The 16,202-nt window shown below is 40.5% G+C and overlaps 1 protein-coding gene across 1 annotated transcript in view; it reads left to right on the plus strand.

Moving 5' to 3' along the window:
- Window positions 1-12,711, plus strand: part of LOC108784303 (cadherin-like and PC-esterase domain-containing protein 1) — a 107,392-nt gene extending 94,681 nt beyond the window's left edge. The window contains exons 12-16 of the mRNA XM_018553065.1: window positions 3,111-3,178; window positions 5,321-5,350; window positions 6,844-7,030; window positions 12,320-12,488; window positions 12,697-12,711. Of these exons, the coding sequence (XP_018408567.1) occupies window positions 3,111-3,178; window positions 5,321-5,350; window positions 6,844-7,030; window positions 12,320-12,488; window positions 12,697-12,711 (469 nt within the window). The remainder of the gene's footprint in view (window positions 1-3,110; window positions 3,179-5,320; window positions 5,351-6,843; window positions 7,031-12,319; window positions 12,489-12,696) is intronic.
- The last annotated feature ends 3,491 nt before the right edge of the window (window positions 12,712-16,202 follow it).

Here is a 16,202-nt window from a genome sequence, read left to right on the forward strand (position 1 = left end):
GGGCGGCGGGGCAGCGGGGGCGGGGGGGGGGGGGGGCGGGGGGGGGGGGGGCGGACAGGATCGCCGCTGCTCCTTTCCTACAAGTGACACACAGACATTTTTGCCCGTCTTTTGGGGGGAAAAAAGTGCGTCTAATGGAGCGAAAAATACGGTATATAAATAAAAGTACCACAGCTCACATATATTAATAAATCCAAAGTGCTAGTGTGCATAAATAAAAGTGAAATATTCCACTTTTCATTAATCGTGCTCCCAAGTCCGGGTACCCGGGAAACATGCAACACACTCACCAAACATCCATGACCATATATCCCAATGGTCAAAAAACATAATAGTGGTGAGTGGTTTTCCTTTCCTTGATGGGGTAACTTCTCCTTAACCTTACTCACACTGCTTCCAGCCGATGTCTCTCACAAGGGGAATTCCAGTACCCAGAGAGATAACAGAACAATAGTGTAGTATGCAAAGGCAGATTCTTTGTATTAAAACGGTTAAAAACATTCACAGAGATACCAGGAAATGAATGCATTCATGTATAAAAGCAACAAACAAACAATCCTCCAAACGAACTGTAGCTGATAACTTCCTGCTTCCTGTGACTAGACCTCAGTATGTGCCTATCATTTTCTTTAAATGCCATTACCACTCATCAGTTTAAGGCTAGCCATAAATGAGGGATCTATAATTACAACCCCTATATACAAAAAGTTGGGATGCTGTGTAAAATCTACATAAAAACCGAATGCAATAATATGCAAATCTCATAAACCCATATTTTATTCCCAATAGAAAATGGAAAACTTATCAAATGTTTAAACTGAGAAAATGTACCATTTTAACAAAAAATAAGGTAATTTTGAAATTGGTAGCAACTCTACTACAGAATGATACCCAATATGTGTTGCACAATCAATGTTTAAATACATGTGTCCTTCCTATGCGCACGTTCATATGTGTTTGCAGGGAGACCAGGCGTTTTTACTTGTTGTTTGTTATTTTTAATACATTTTAAATGTAACAATTTTAAATAGTTTTTTCCCTTAACTTTATTGCTATCACAAGGGGCTAACAAGATTACAGGTACTCCATATGAAGACATTGGGGGTCTATTAGACCCCTAATGTCATCCCTTCTCTCTGCTCCAGCCAAAAGATCACAGAACTGTGCTCAGTCAGCTGTTTAACTGGCTTTTCAGATAGGATTTTGACAGCTTTGAACCTGGAAATGCTCAGAGCTGAACATCTCCTGGTTCACATGATTGAGTAGTTTTGTAGCAGTGAGCTTGTTTTAACCCATTTAAATGTGAATGTACCTGAAACATTAAAAGACCCCAAGCGGATAATCTTAACTTGTAAATACCGAACAACACATTCAAAGCGCTTTTAAAATTTATATGACATGTATAGGAAAAATATAGTTTTGTTTCCAGTGTTTCCTCTAAAGTCCTCTAAACTTACAGGTTTGGTATTGTATTACTTTTATATTTAAAGATAAGCCACTAAGGGCTTGTTCACACCAAATGCAGACCAAATCGTCATGAGTTTCTGTGCACACAGTGCAGTGGGTTGTGCCGTGTTTTTTCTGCGCTTGTGTCGCGTTTTTGATGCGTTCCGGGCCATTTTTGGAAAAAAAAAATATATACATATTTTTTTAGCCTAAAATGGACTTTCAGTCCGTTTGCGTCAGGTTCAGTTAAATTACTGTGTATCTAAAGTTGAGATGAAAAATGTACAATATTGCAGCTTACCAGCCCTTAGATGTGGTGGATGTATTTTTTTTTTAGGTTAAGTGCACTTTCTGCAAATACAGTAAGGGTCTGTAAGCTAATGCTGTTTGCAGGGCATTACGGCATACTGTGTTGGTATCTGGCTTGCCCTCTTTTTAATAGTGACACTCTGTGCCAGAAAGTTATGGTTGGTTGGGGAGATATCATGTAACAAAGCTGTGCAGTAAATGCACTGCTTTGTCTTAATCCCTGCCTTCATTTGTTATTTATCTGACAGCAATGGGAGACACAGTAGTGTAATGTAGAAAGATGAAGGTAGTCACTCACACTCCATGATATTAAAGTCAATGCTGTTTAATGACTGAGATAAAACACATCTCCTTAGCAACGTTTCGGACTGTCCGGCCCTTTCCTCAGGCAAACAGAGAGGATGTGTTTTATCTCAGTCATTAAACAGCATTAACTTTAATATCATGGAATGCGAGTGACTACCTTCATCTTTCTACATTTCACAGAGGCATCCGTTGTCACTACCGCACCCACCCAGTTGGATTTGGGTTTTGCGTCCAGTTAGGAGTGCGATGGGACAGGAGAAAAAGTTACAGTAGTGTAATGTACATCATTGTTTGTGCAATTGTTTTTGGAAACAAAGGGGTCTATTCACTAAGCTGCCGTAGGCAGCCGAGTGAATGACCGACCTGAAGTGAAGTGAGCCGAACACTGTTCACACCAAATGCACGGCTGATTTCAGCCGTACATCGGCTGAAATCAGCCGTACATGGGCTTGCTTCGCGTGGCTTCGGGTCGGCCGAACATGCTCAGCATGTTTGGCCGAACCGAAGTGCAGAAGGAGTTTGACTCAGCCAATCCAACATTTGGATCGGCTGAGCCGAACTTCCGGCAGGCTACTCACTGCTGTTCGGCCGATTCTTAAAGATGCCGAACAGCAGTGAGTGAATAGCCGAATGCGGCATTTGGCTCGGCTGTTCTGCTCGGTCCCTCAGAGGTACCGAGAAGAACAGAAAAAGAGTTAAAAAAGGTAAAAAAAAGTAAATAGAAAACGATTGTGTGGAGCTAGCAGTGACAGCTAGCTCCGCCCAATAGTTTCCTATTGTCCGGCGGCTCTGCTGCTGTCAAAAAAATAACTCTCCCGGGCGCTCTGGGAGCCTCCAGCTCCCGGCCGCCCAGGAGAGAAGCACTGCTGTGTCTTTTTTTTTCTTTATTCTGACACGAGCGATGTCAGAATAGAAAAAAAATTATATATACATTTTCCCATTGAAAAGCATTGGGACATTACTATTGGCTATTTCAATTTGCAATAGCCAATAGTAAACTAGCATTTGTTGATTTTTGAGAAGCAAATCACATCTTCATTATTTTACAGAGAAACAATTGGACACAGAGGGATTTACAGATTATCTGCTACTTCTGTAGGAACTGGATCTTTCTCAGGTTTGGATTATTTTACATTATTTTACTAATACTAAGTGGGTAGTAAAACATTGCTGTGTGCGTGGGTGCAATAATCATGTTTAATCTTTATATCCGATGACACATTTTGAGGAGCTCTGTACAACCATTCAACCCTGATGATTCATTCAGATAGCGATTATCTAAGCTTTATCTTTCTGGATGAAACAAAAGCTGAACAGCAAAACTCCCCATAGAGAGGGTTAAAAACAAACTGATGTGAGGGAAGCTACCCCTGGGTACCATTAAGGTAATGTTTTCCAGAATTACAGTCCAGCTGAACTGGTGTGAACTTTGTAAACTCTTCTTTTAAAATGTGCATGCTTTTGTTAAAGGCACCCTAGCCTTCAATGTGTTACTATTCTTTGCTTACACCTAAAATAGTTACTCAAACATCAGTGTATATTCTGATTCATTTATAAGTTGTAGTGTAGGTATTAGTTTCAGCAGTAACCCAGAAGTATGCTGTATTGTCGCAACAGGTGACACACTATGGGCATGTGTCAATGGGCATTTAAAAGAAAAGTCTATGGGCATGCAAAACTCACATGAAGCAGATCAAATGTGACATCAGTCTGATGTCAAACTGATACCATCAACACAAGCCCAAAGCCTGTTGACACAGGCCACGCAGGGTCCCCTTCATCAGGTTTTAGTATGGCATACTAAAACCTGATGAAGGGGGCCCTACGTGGCCCCGAAACATGGTTTTGTGACAGTCTGCATCAATAAAGAAGATGAATTATTGACACAAGACATAGGTTTGCTGGTGACATTTATCATATATTTGAAGATGCACCATCCCACAATAGGTCCTACCTTGAAGATGGCCCATTCCTCTTCTCTCCGAACAGTCTTGGAGCGGAAAGTTACCAGCATGACTCCTATCTTCAGTAACACTGAGTTCCCTCCTGGAATGGCGGATAGACAACTCCTAGCGCTCAGGGACCATGGAAAATTTACGTTAGGAGATATCCTGACCTTATCATGCTTACCTTCTTTGAGGGAACTCTCATCCCTCTCCTCCCCCCTCAGTTAGAAACTCTTGCAATTATCCCATTTTTTACAGACATTACATTGGAAATTTGATGCCTCCTTTTCTCCCCTTCCCTTTGAAGCACTTTGCACTGAAAAAGGCCAGTTCAGACATGCCCTGCTATATCCTTACCAACTCCTTTTTACCCCTTCAGATCACTACTGTCCCTCTTTTCTTGTTAAATGGGACATTCAATGCAGAACAACGGGCTAATATTTTAGATTTCTCCCACAGATCCTCTATTTCCACCAGAGTTCAAGAATCGGAGTACAACATTTTAATTTGCTGGTATAAGACCCCCACTCTGCTACATAAAATTTGACTCCAGGTGTCACCTTTATGTTGGAGATGTAAAAATTACAAAGGCCCACTTGTAAATATTTTTTGGCACTGTGGCACCTTTTGGGAGCAAATCAGATAACACATCTCCAATTTAACTGGGATAGACTTTGGGGATAACACAGCTGCCTACCTCCTGCATCTGTCCCCGCTTTCCAGAAAACATTACAAACATTCTTTACGGATTCATCTTGTAAATGCAGCCAGAATCTGCATACCTATTCTATGGAGACAGGAGATTCTTCCTTCTATTTCAATGTGTTTTTTTCCAAGATGGCAGAAATCAACACCACGGAAGACCTCACCACCTCCTTGTATCATAGGCAAGATAAATACTGTAAGAACATGGTTTTATTGGATTACCTTTACTTTGTCAGAGGAATATGTCTCTCTCTTCCGTACCTCAGTGGCTGAGCCTGGGGTTGTGTGGGGAATATGATTGTGAACCCTGTTCCTACCTGTTTGTTCTAGCCCCTTTCTGGTTTCCTTTCTTCACTTTCTACTACCTCTCCTACTTTCTTTTTGGTGACCCTAGATAACCTCGGGTTGATCGCACGTCCCCGGGATGATGACAATACATTTGGGTGTCTGCCAGAAAAACCCAAACAAAAAAATTAAATATATAAATAAATAATAAAAAAGAGTGGACAAACTGAACTGGTGTTTGTAATAGGGTTCATTCTATATCATGTTTTCCATGTGTCTGTTATATATTGGTAAAATATGCTAATGTTTTTCTGTCTTTACAGGCAAAAGCAAAGTGAGGAACTGTAGTAATGGTAAGTAAAATAGTGATTGAGAAACTGCATCTTTCATTGTATTTTTAATCCATACCTATTACAGCAATGACCAGCAAAAGTGTGCCAGTTTTCTGAAATTTAAGCAAAGATGACCATCTTATTCCTGCTAGGAGTTCTGACAGCCCACAGTAGGCTCAACAACAAACTGAATCCTTAGACTTTTCTACTGGTGTTCTGGGAAATCCTATAACAACGCTAATAAAGTTTAGGATTGCCACTACCACAGGCTTGCACTGAATCCCAAAGGATTTATAGCATTTGAGAATCACAAATGTTTAGCTATAAGTAATAACTTGTAATAGAATGTGTAGTCTTTTCCCCAGTAAGAGTCATAAGAGTCAATTATTTGAAGTAATTAATAACCCACCCCCATTTCTTTTAAATATTTGGCTCACAGCATCCATATTGTCAGTGTGTGCGCTGGTACTCTTGTTGGTACATGTCTGACATGGCTGTGCCCTGCTTCCTGTTCTTTCCTTTATTTCATATGATAAAAACCTACTCGATAGCCCGTTGAATGGGTAGAATTGAATAATTAGATTCATTTTAATATGGTTCTCTGCAAGCTTCGAACAAAATTTGTAAAACTGTTCGCAAGTTGAACCCAGGCTGATTAGCTATTACAATTATCAGCAGCATTATCAGCCTTCCATGTGAGCCACTCAGGTATATCAGATACACATCCTAACAACCAACTGAAGGTGCTTGCATGGCAGGCTGACAATGGTATTGCTACAGCCTGCAACAGCAAGTACTGTTGTTGGAAAGATCTCCAAACAAGAATTTTTCTGCAGCATAGGATCCATGCGATCTTGCACGCTTCTTACAGCTGTCAAAATTTTGTGCTAGTGGGTGCTGTAGTGACAAAACAATGGATGGTGCAATCATATGGTACAAAGTAGTAAAGGAAGGCATCACCTGCACACCAAATTATAAAAAAAGGAACATATTTTGCCACAAGCTCATAGTACGACATTTCAGGGTTTCAGAGGACCCTCTGAAGTCTGAGCTTACTACCTTGATGAAGGCATCCCCTGCGACCCTGCTGCTAAACTTTGCAACGGATTCACAAAAAATGAACATTTTCTTAAGAAAACTATATCCAGTAAAGCATGATGTCAAACAAACTAAAAATATGTTTGGCGTTTACACCTTAACTTAAACCTATTAACTTAACATTGCAATGTAACGCTTATCACCTGGAAGATTAGACAGCCAATCTTTAGTGGCATGAGAAACTAACAGTCAGAGTAGTAGAATAAAAAAAAATGCTAACCAAACAGAAAATAAGGACAGAGTTGTAATGCCCATATTAAAAGTTAACTTTTTCCTCATCATGCATTGGTATTTGTAATATTATGATTTATTGTTTTGTATACTGATATGACACATTCCTATAGCCAAGTAACTAACACCCTGGTAACTCATATTATCTCTTCTGTAATCGAGTCTGTGACTGTTTCTTGGAACAGATAATGATACACTATCTTACATCAGTCGTATCTTCAGCAATCCTCCTCTGGACTTGACTCCTGAATTCAACCCAAAGATCAAAGACTACTATGTAGAACTGCCATTTGATGTAGTGACAGTGGAAATTGGAGCAGAGCCTGCACACTGCAAAAGCCAAGTGCACCTGGATGACAGGGATGGGCCAAGGTATAAAATCAGATGTGATCTGCAAAGAAATACAATTAATATTTGTCCTTATTCAATAAATGGCTTAAGAGGTTTAAATGCAGTGAATTCTTACATTTGTTGAGAACAAAACAAACTATTCCTCCAGGTCAGTTATATACATTGCATGGATTTTAGCTAACATTATTACAGTCTCCTAGAGCTGAAGCTGATTGGCTTCCCGGCCAATCAGGAAGCCGGGAGGCAGGTCATTGCTCCCCGACCGGCTTCCTAATTAGCCGGGAAGCTGGCTTGATGCCGATTGCCTGGGAAGGTGGTTTCCCATCCAATCACAATCGAGCAGGCCAAACAACATGGAGCCAGCTTCCCGGGCAATCAGGAAGTTGGGTGGTATGTAATTAACCCCCACCAAGTTTCCTAATTGCCTGGGAAGCCTACTCCATGCCAGTGGAAGCACCGATATAGGTACTTGGTATTGGCAAGTACCGAAAACAAAATATCGGTATCAGTGCATTCCTAATGTCTTATATAGTACCGTGTTCTACTTTAAAGCAACAAATACTTATGGAACAAGGTTAGTTGATTTGTACAACTGTTGATCAACATTTTCACAACAACCTGTGTTACAAATATACTATTTTCATGTTCACTATAGTGAAATGAACATGAATAACTGTACAGTTAACAACATATATTATATTTCTACCTATGTTCTAGGTGACTCCAAATTGGAGGACAAGCCTCCCTGTTTATTTTTAGTCATCGACTGGGAACTATCCAGAATAGATGGTCATACTGATAACTACACTATAACAATACTAAATTAAATTAGGGATACCTCCAAGGGACTTCTTTTTTTATATACAAAAACTCAAATAATAAAGTCACAATATTTAAATGCATATGAAGACCAATATATATTTTAATGGAGGAGCACATTTCCAGAACTCCAAATAAAGCACACTATGAACTGACAAAACCGCTAGAAAACAAAAGGGAACAGAGCGCCACCTCTGTGTGTAAAATTGTTTATTACAATAAATAAAACAAGGGATACAAGTACTCACAAATAAACATTTTCATCAGGCTCTAACAACAAACGAGAGGCCACACTGTCTGTTAACCCAACATGGTATCGCCCCGACTATGTAACACAGTAGCCTCCGGTCACATCACCGTTCACCGACCGCAGTCAGCCAAGATTGATGCGTTTCAGGGGCAAGCCCCCTTCATCAGAATCATCAATCATGACAAAACCGCTACTTCATCCCTAATTACTGTAACAGTTTGTCATAAAAAAGAAACACAATCAAAAATATTTGCAAATCACTAAAATCATCCTGCTACCAAGCTACTTCTATACAGGCGGCTCTTTAGGAGTATGTACATTTCAGGAATGTCTGTCCATACTTTAATGTGGACATCAGGGGGCACATGGAAATTTACTTTACCTTGTGCTAGGTAGATATATTGCTAAATGGCAGCATTAAGTAAATGTAACTAAAAGTTATGCATTTTCTATTATTTTAAACAGGAAATGATCACAGTGATAATTACCACATAGCTTTGCACTACAAGTCTGTGTGAGGACACATATGGTGAGTGGTGTGTCCATTATTGCTCTGCCAAGCACAGAGCATTGGGTAGACTCATTTACCTCAACAGTATAAAGATGTGTGAAAATCACCTGCACCAAAACACAGTAAATGCTCCTGAAAATGGTCTTCCAAAAGTATATACGCGGGGGCAGCTTTTCACAGTCAACCGCAAATCTGATGAGGACTAAGCAAAAGGAGCGCCTCCCTAGTGTAAAATTAATTTATTAAGGATAAAACACACAGCTGAAAAGGTACTTCCAAACCAGCTTGTATAAATGAGCAGAAAGAGATATAATCTTAGGAGACCATCAAGATGAATACACGAAAATGGGGTGAGGGAAAGGAAGTGCTAGTACTAAGCCGAAGCCATCTGCACGCTGACCCTCCTTCAGTTGACGCGTTTCTGAGGACAAACCTCTTTCATCAGAACCTGAAACATCACTATCTTTGCCTGACTCTTAAACAAAAGGTGAATAGAGAATGACCAATCATGATAAGGAGACCATCAAGATGAATACACGAAAATGGGGTGAGGGAAAGGAAGTGCTAGTACTAAGCCGAAGCCATCTGCACGCTGACCCTCCTTCAGTTGACGCGTTTCTGAGGACAAACCTCTTCCATCAGAACCTGAAACATCACTATCTTTGCCTGACTCTTAAACTAAAAGTGATTAGAGAATGACCAATCATGATAGATCAATCATGATCTATCCAAGAATGGTCACATGGAGCCTCTCAGCCTATTATACAATGTGCAGCTGTCTCTGCAGGTCCGCCCGCTCGAACCAGCTGCCACAAATAAATTAGCAGCACTGGAGCACACCTCTTAACCAGAGTCTTAGCCTGATGGGCCAATGAGAGGCACACCTGCAGAGAAAGTGACAGCTCTTCTCTCCTCCAACCGCTGAACAGCGAGACGAGACACGCCAGCGCCGGGCTGCCTGAGGGAACGTATAAAGATGCCCTCATTTGGCCGGGCGACACTGGGGCTCCTAAAACCGGCCAAAGGGAGAAGGGGAGGAGAGTGGGTGTGTGTGTTCTCCAGTTTCACCTATTGTGGCAAACCTGTACAATGGAGGAAGTAGAAAGCAAGGCCCTGACCACCTTCATGGGAATTACACCAAGTCATTGGTTCAGATATGTGGATGAAACTTGGGTTAAGATTCACAAACAAGAGTTACAGGCTTTCACTGACCATATCAACTCAGCGGATCATAACATCAAGTTTACGCGGGAAGATATGCAAAACAAAAAACTGGCTTTTTTGGATTGTTTAGTAACAGTAGAAGAGGGAAGGAGGCTGGAAATAGAGGTCTACCGAAAAACAACACACACGGACCAGTACCTGCTATTTGACTCCCACCACCCTCTAGACCACAAACACCACCGGGCAGAGAAAATTCCCACCAGAACGGAGGCCAAGACGAAGGAATTCAAACACCTCAGGAGGGCCCTTTAAAGCTTGCGGGTATCCAGACTGGGCCTTTGTCAAAACAGAAAGAAGAGGGAAGAATGCCAAGAGTACCAGTGAGAGAGAAAAGCATGACAAACGGAATAATTTGATCATCCCATTTGTAGCTGGGGTGTCTGAGAAACTCAGAAAGGTTTTAAAAAAACATCACATCCCTGTCTGCTTTAAACCCAGCAATACACTGAGGCAACAACTGGTTTACCCAAAAGACCCAACACCAAAACACAAGATGAACAACATTGTGTATGCAGTCCAGTGTAGTGAGGAGTGCTCAGAATTGTATGTCGGTGAAACAAAACAACAGTTACACCAGCGTATGGCACAGTATAGAAGAGCAAAATCCTCTGGTCAGGATTCGGCAGTATACCTGCATCTAAAGGAAAAAGGTCACTCCTTTGAAGACAGTCAAGTACGCATCCTAGACAGGGAGGAGGACTGGTTAAAAAAAGAAAGAGAAGCCAAGCTTGAATGGGGGGGTGAGACATCTATTGTCTGCCACATACAATGCTGTTTTAACACCTCTCTCTGGGCAGGTTAATAACAACTCCTAGACTTCCCATTGTGCAAATGCAATCAACAGCAGGTTGTGACTAACAGATTATGTGGATTGGAGCGAAATTCACCATATTTATTCCCAGAGATTTTTTTGTACAAGTCATTCTGAATTGAGAAAGCTGGTCGGATGTCCAGTGAAATGTCTTCAAGAAAAATACAGCAAGTCCAGTTGCCTTGACTTATTTTTTACAGATAAAGATAGTTAAAGAAATGCTTATCTGACAAGCTTCGTTTGTAGAGATGGAAATGAAAACTTCACTGCAAATTAAGAGAAAATACTGAATTCTGAGTTGTATATACTGTATGAGCTGAACTGAAGAAGCCCCATTTTATGACCCAGAAATTAAACCTGAAACTGTAATTTTATGAAGAGGATCCAGGAGGGGATAGTATAAGTTCAGAACAAAAAAAAGTAACTGCAATTTTATGGAACCCTATACAGTACATGACCTAATAAATAAGGTGTGCAGGAGGAAGAAATGCCATAGAAATAAATTTGAAAATAATTTGCCATATTCTCAAGAAAGGAGACAAAACAATAAGTAGGAATTATTGTGGTATACATCACATATAAAGTAATGATGACATTCTTAACAATGTGATTAAAACCTTATGCTGAAGAGATACTGGAAGTCTATCAATGTGGTTTTCTGATAAATAGGTCAACCACAGTTCTGTTAATAATGGTGCTAGAAAATGTGGTAAATATAATATCAACCAACACCACCTGTTTATTAATAACTAGCAGGCGTATGAACGTGTTAGAAGAGAATTATTATTTGAAGTATCACAGAATTTGTAATCCTCAGTAAACTCAGAAGACAAGTAAAGATGCCAGATACAAGAAGTAAAGTAAAATGCAAAGACAAAAGCAAGAGGCAATATAGTTAATAGTGGACAGTGGCAAGGTCATGCACTGTCACTGTCATGCATGTTAGTCATTGATAGTAAAACAATGTTTTGTTTTGGATAAAGTAGGAAAGGGTTAGAATCCATGTCAGTACTGTTTGCGCCTTTTCTGTCCACTTCAGGATAATTCACCCTCTCAATTAAACCTGGTGGCTACAATCAATGGGGATCAGAGATATGCTACATTAAATAGGCTTGGTTTGGTTGTATGAAATGTGATAGAACCCTAGATTGTCTGCCATTTACAGAGTATCTAGAGCATGTCAATATAACACAAGCCTTCTAAAAGATAACTTGAACTTGGAGAAACACAGAGGCTGCCACTGCTGAAATCCTTTTCTAAACATGCTAGTTACCTAGATGTCATGCTTTTTTATTAGCAGGAATACTTTTTCAATACCAAGTTACTGACATGGTTAAAGCATGCAGATAATGAGTTCTTCCAGTTCTTTTCAGAATAGTGAGTCAAAAAGTATGGAAGCTAGAGACAGCCAGATAGCTAGCATGTCCACAGAGTTTAACAATGGCAGCTTACTCGTTTCTCTTAGCGCAAATTTCCTAAAAGTAAACCTGTAATGATAAATATGTGGGGATGACATTGCAAATCTTTTTTTTAAAATATGTCACATGGATATTGTGCTTAACCACTGACATTACATTCTACATCATTGTCCTAATATTCTGGAATAGTATCATTTCCTTCCCTGAGCAGGAGACATATAAGTAACTTGTGTACAGTTAAATACATTTATGTACTTGCAATATTTTTATTTTCCAGAGCTGCTAATTATCCTATTGGCCTGGGATTTAACCAGATTACTTTACATGTTATGGATGAATCCAAAACAGTACCAGTATTGTTGAGAAGCTACAGAATAACTGTACATAGGGAAGATCGTCCAAGCATGCCCTTGTTTGACCATCACAGATTATGTGGCTTTATACAGGTACAGTAGTAACTTAATGATTATAATTGTTTAAATAGTATTACATTTTCAAGTTGAACTTAAAAGAAGCGACCCCATCAGTTCCCTAAACAAATCTGCAGGACTGAGCAGTGACCTAGGGGTTGGAGAAGGTAACCACAGTGCGTGGTATTTAATACTCCAAAAGTGTCCAATACTTAAGAGTCTGATAATACATCATCTGTTGCAGAAACCTGCCATTTAGATTTTTTTATGGACCTGACAGGGTCTTTTTAAACATATCCTCTTTTTGTTGTTATAGTCTGATAAATATAAATTGTGTTAGCAGGCATTGTAGATTTTGATACTACAGAATGAATCTATTCCTTTTGCCTTGAATTTAAAGAACAGATAAAACAATAACTGCTACAAATACTTTAGATCCAGATGTTTTATTTAGAGAAGACAGGCCTTAATATAAGCAGCATTGCATGCTCTCTGAATAAAGTATTACTCATCTGATGATACACCCATTAAAACTATGGCCCTGGGATACACTAATCTGTTGATGAATTGTCACGTTTTCCCTGCAGAATTAATTTAGGTCTTGTTTAATGATCAGGGCAGCCATCAGGGGGGTAAGGCCGATACTCATGTAAGGGGCACGGGCAGCCTGGGGGGCCCCACCCGGGTCCCTTACATGGCCGACGGTGAAGGGCGAGGAGGCGGAGTCCTGGCCCTAGCAGCGCAGGGCCCCAGCATTGCCGCTCCAGCGGCTTCGAGACAAGCTAGGGCCCCATCAGCGACGCTGCTCGTCTGATGTCGGACTGGCCGGAAGTGACCTCACGTTAGTGACGTGACGTCACTTCTGGCCGGTCCGGCGGCAGACAAGGCCACGTGTTTAGGTAAGAGGAGCAAGGAAGGAAAGGAGGGGAGGGATGCAGCCCTGACCAGCCCAAAGGTCAGAACAATTTGTTCATGGGTGGGTAGAATGAACCATGGTGAGGGGTGTGTTATCAGTCATTAGCAAGTTTAAACCTCTCTCACAGCAAGTTTTATGTTAAGGATTGCAAATACCAAATATCTTCTAATATTAAAAAATATATAATAACGTATAATTTTCTTCTTCTTCGTCTTTTCTTGTGTCTTTTCTCGCTTTAGCAACCATGAACTTATAGCAGAACTGTTCCCCGAACTGTCACCTTTAAATTAACAGCGGTCATCATTGGCTTACAAGCCGCTGATGACCGCTATTAACAAAAATACCGGGCGCCCCCCGCCGGCACCACTGCCGCCGGCCACCGGTATCTGGAGCCTCTCATCCCTGCCTGGAGCTGCTCCCGTTGGGGGACAGAGGAGTGAGCGGTGGCTGGCGGGGAGAAGCCGCAAGTTTCAGGATGGCCGAGCGGTGAGGAGAGCGCAGTCGCTGTCATCCTGTCAGCTTGTGGATGACAGCGGCTCTGTGCGTGGCTGAGCGGAGGTATCAGTGATATTTACTGATCCTCTGTGCACAACAAACACTGGAGTGATCGTCTGATCTCTCCAGTGTTTGTAAATAGTACTATGTGTCCCCAGTTATGAATGAACAGGATGTGAGTTACATCACTTCCTGTTCATTTATAATGATTTTCTCAATGAGGATTAGCACTCACTACAGAGGCTCCTCCCCATTCAGAAGCTGGTGATAGTAAATATTTTACTATCAACAGTTTCTGAATGAATGGGAAGCCTCTGTACTGAGTTCTTCGCATTCATTCAGTGCTGAGGCTGCAGAAAAAGAAATGGAGGACTCTTGTGTCCTCCATTTCTTTTTCTATTTCAAAAGGTAAATTTAGACCCCAGATATTTCACCGTAGCTCCTCCAACAGTAAAAATAAAATAATAATTATTAAAAAATAAATAAATAATGTGTAAAAAATAATAATAAAAAAAGCACATCCCCTCCCCCACACACATAACATACACGTGCACCATATTGTGGTGTACACCATGCACATGCGCTGCAGTGTGTTGTTAGAACGCATCGCTGTACATGATTTTTTCTTTTTTTCTTTTAAAAATACATTAATTTAACTGTGACAGTGCATGGCAAAGCTTTGTGATGCATTGCCATGCATTGTGATACCTTGTGTTGCAATTAAATATACGCCAGTATCAATTTAATGAAGAGTAGCTTCTCATGTAGAGCATTATACTGTAAATCAGATAGCCAGCCTCTATGGTCATATTATCTTCTACTTTTTTATACTGTATGTACAAAACACATGAAGTCCTTATAACTCTGTGTTGTTGATTGATTGTATTGTATAGTAGCCTGTGTTTTAAATTATATTGTTCCTTGGAATAATTATTTCTTAACCACTTGAGTATCAGCCCGCATATACCCCTACTCTACCATATTATCAGTGACAGTTTGACAATTACTTGGTGATGCAACACTGTACCCAAATGATTTTTGTTATAATTTTATGAGACAAATAACCACTTTTTTTAAAATGATTTCCTATGTAAAGTGAAAAGTTGTGGAAAAAAACCCTGTACCAAGTAAATATGCCAGGATAGTAGAAAAAAAATCTGGTGCTAATTATTCATTCTTTAACCTCTTGCCGTCCGCCCGTAGTAGAAAAACGGACGGACTGCACTGCTGCATTGGCGGGTTGCCGTCGCCAGACGGCATTTTTTTTCTGCTCGCGCGCGCCCCCTAGCGGGCACGCAGGGCGGACGTCAAGTGGTTAATTAGTTACTCCTCCTTCCATTGTAAGAGGAAAGGGGGGGGGGACTCTTAGTTGTAAACAATACATTGTGTACATCTGTGATCACTGTGATATTTCTGGAATGATGTTTATACACGTCTTTCCAGAAAAGGTCATCTACCTCCCCGTTGTTTTTGTTGCAATATGGTGGTAGGGACGTGGTTAAGATATTCCTATTTTTCAAGCTTCCATTGATTCCTAACATGAATATAGTAATCTGCTATTTGCTTGCATAAATTGCATTAGTGTAAAAACAGGCTTTGTAAACACACCTACATAATGTTTCCCTAAAGTGTTACCATTTAGAATTTGGCTCACATGTGCTAATGATAAAGTGTATATAAAAATGAAATTAATATATTGCATCTTACCAGCCCTTACATGTGGTGACTGCATTAGTTTTATTTTTTCTGATTTTTTAACTTTATTTTTCCTACGTGATCCTGCCAGTCGCACATTTTCTCCCCTAGGGTGGCTAAGCTCACTCATGGCACTGTATCGGTGGAGGAGCCGTAATGTTACCTTAGGACACAAAGTGTGTTGGGACTACAGAACTCATAACCCTCTCCTCATCTGTTTAACTGTAGGGGGAGGTGTTGTGGGCAGTGCTGATGATTGATGGGGCTGATAAGTACAGCACATGCAGAGAGTAGAGCACCGGAGGTTACAAGCTCATTGGATTTCTGGCGGGAGGATCTGTACTCACAGCATTTCTAAACAGACATAACACGGCGATATGTGCATGCATTGGAGTGATGTACTGAGTATTTTATTTTTTATTTTCCTCATTCATACACTTCAAATATGGAAGTGTGGCTCAGCAGTCACCGGTATATCAAAGAGTAGGGAAAACCTCTTAAAGCGAATATACAAATCTTAGATAGAGTAAGGAATGGTTAAGACCCTACTCTATTTGCTTCCTTCTCTTGCTGTCTAGGTTTTACCATGGATATCTCCATTTACTTCCCTTCCCAGAGACAAAACAGGAAGTAAAAGATAATCT

The sequence above is a fragment of the Nanorana parkeri genome, unplaced genomic scaffold, assembly GCF_000935625.1.
Source record: "Nanorana parkeri isolate BGI_ZX_2015 unplaced genomic scaffold, ASM93562v1 scaffold108, whole genome shotgun sequence".
Taxonomy (NCBI): domain Eukaryota; kingdom Metazoa; phylum Chordata; class Amphibia; order Anura; family Dicroglossidae; genus Nanorana; species Nanorana parkeri.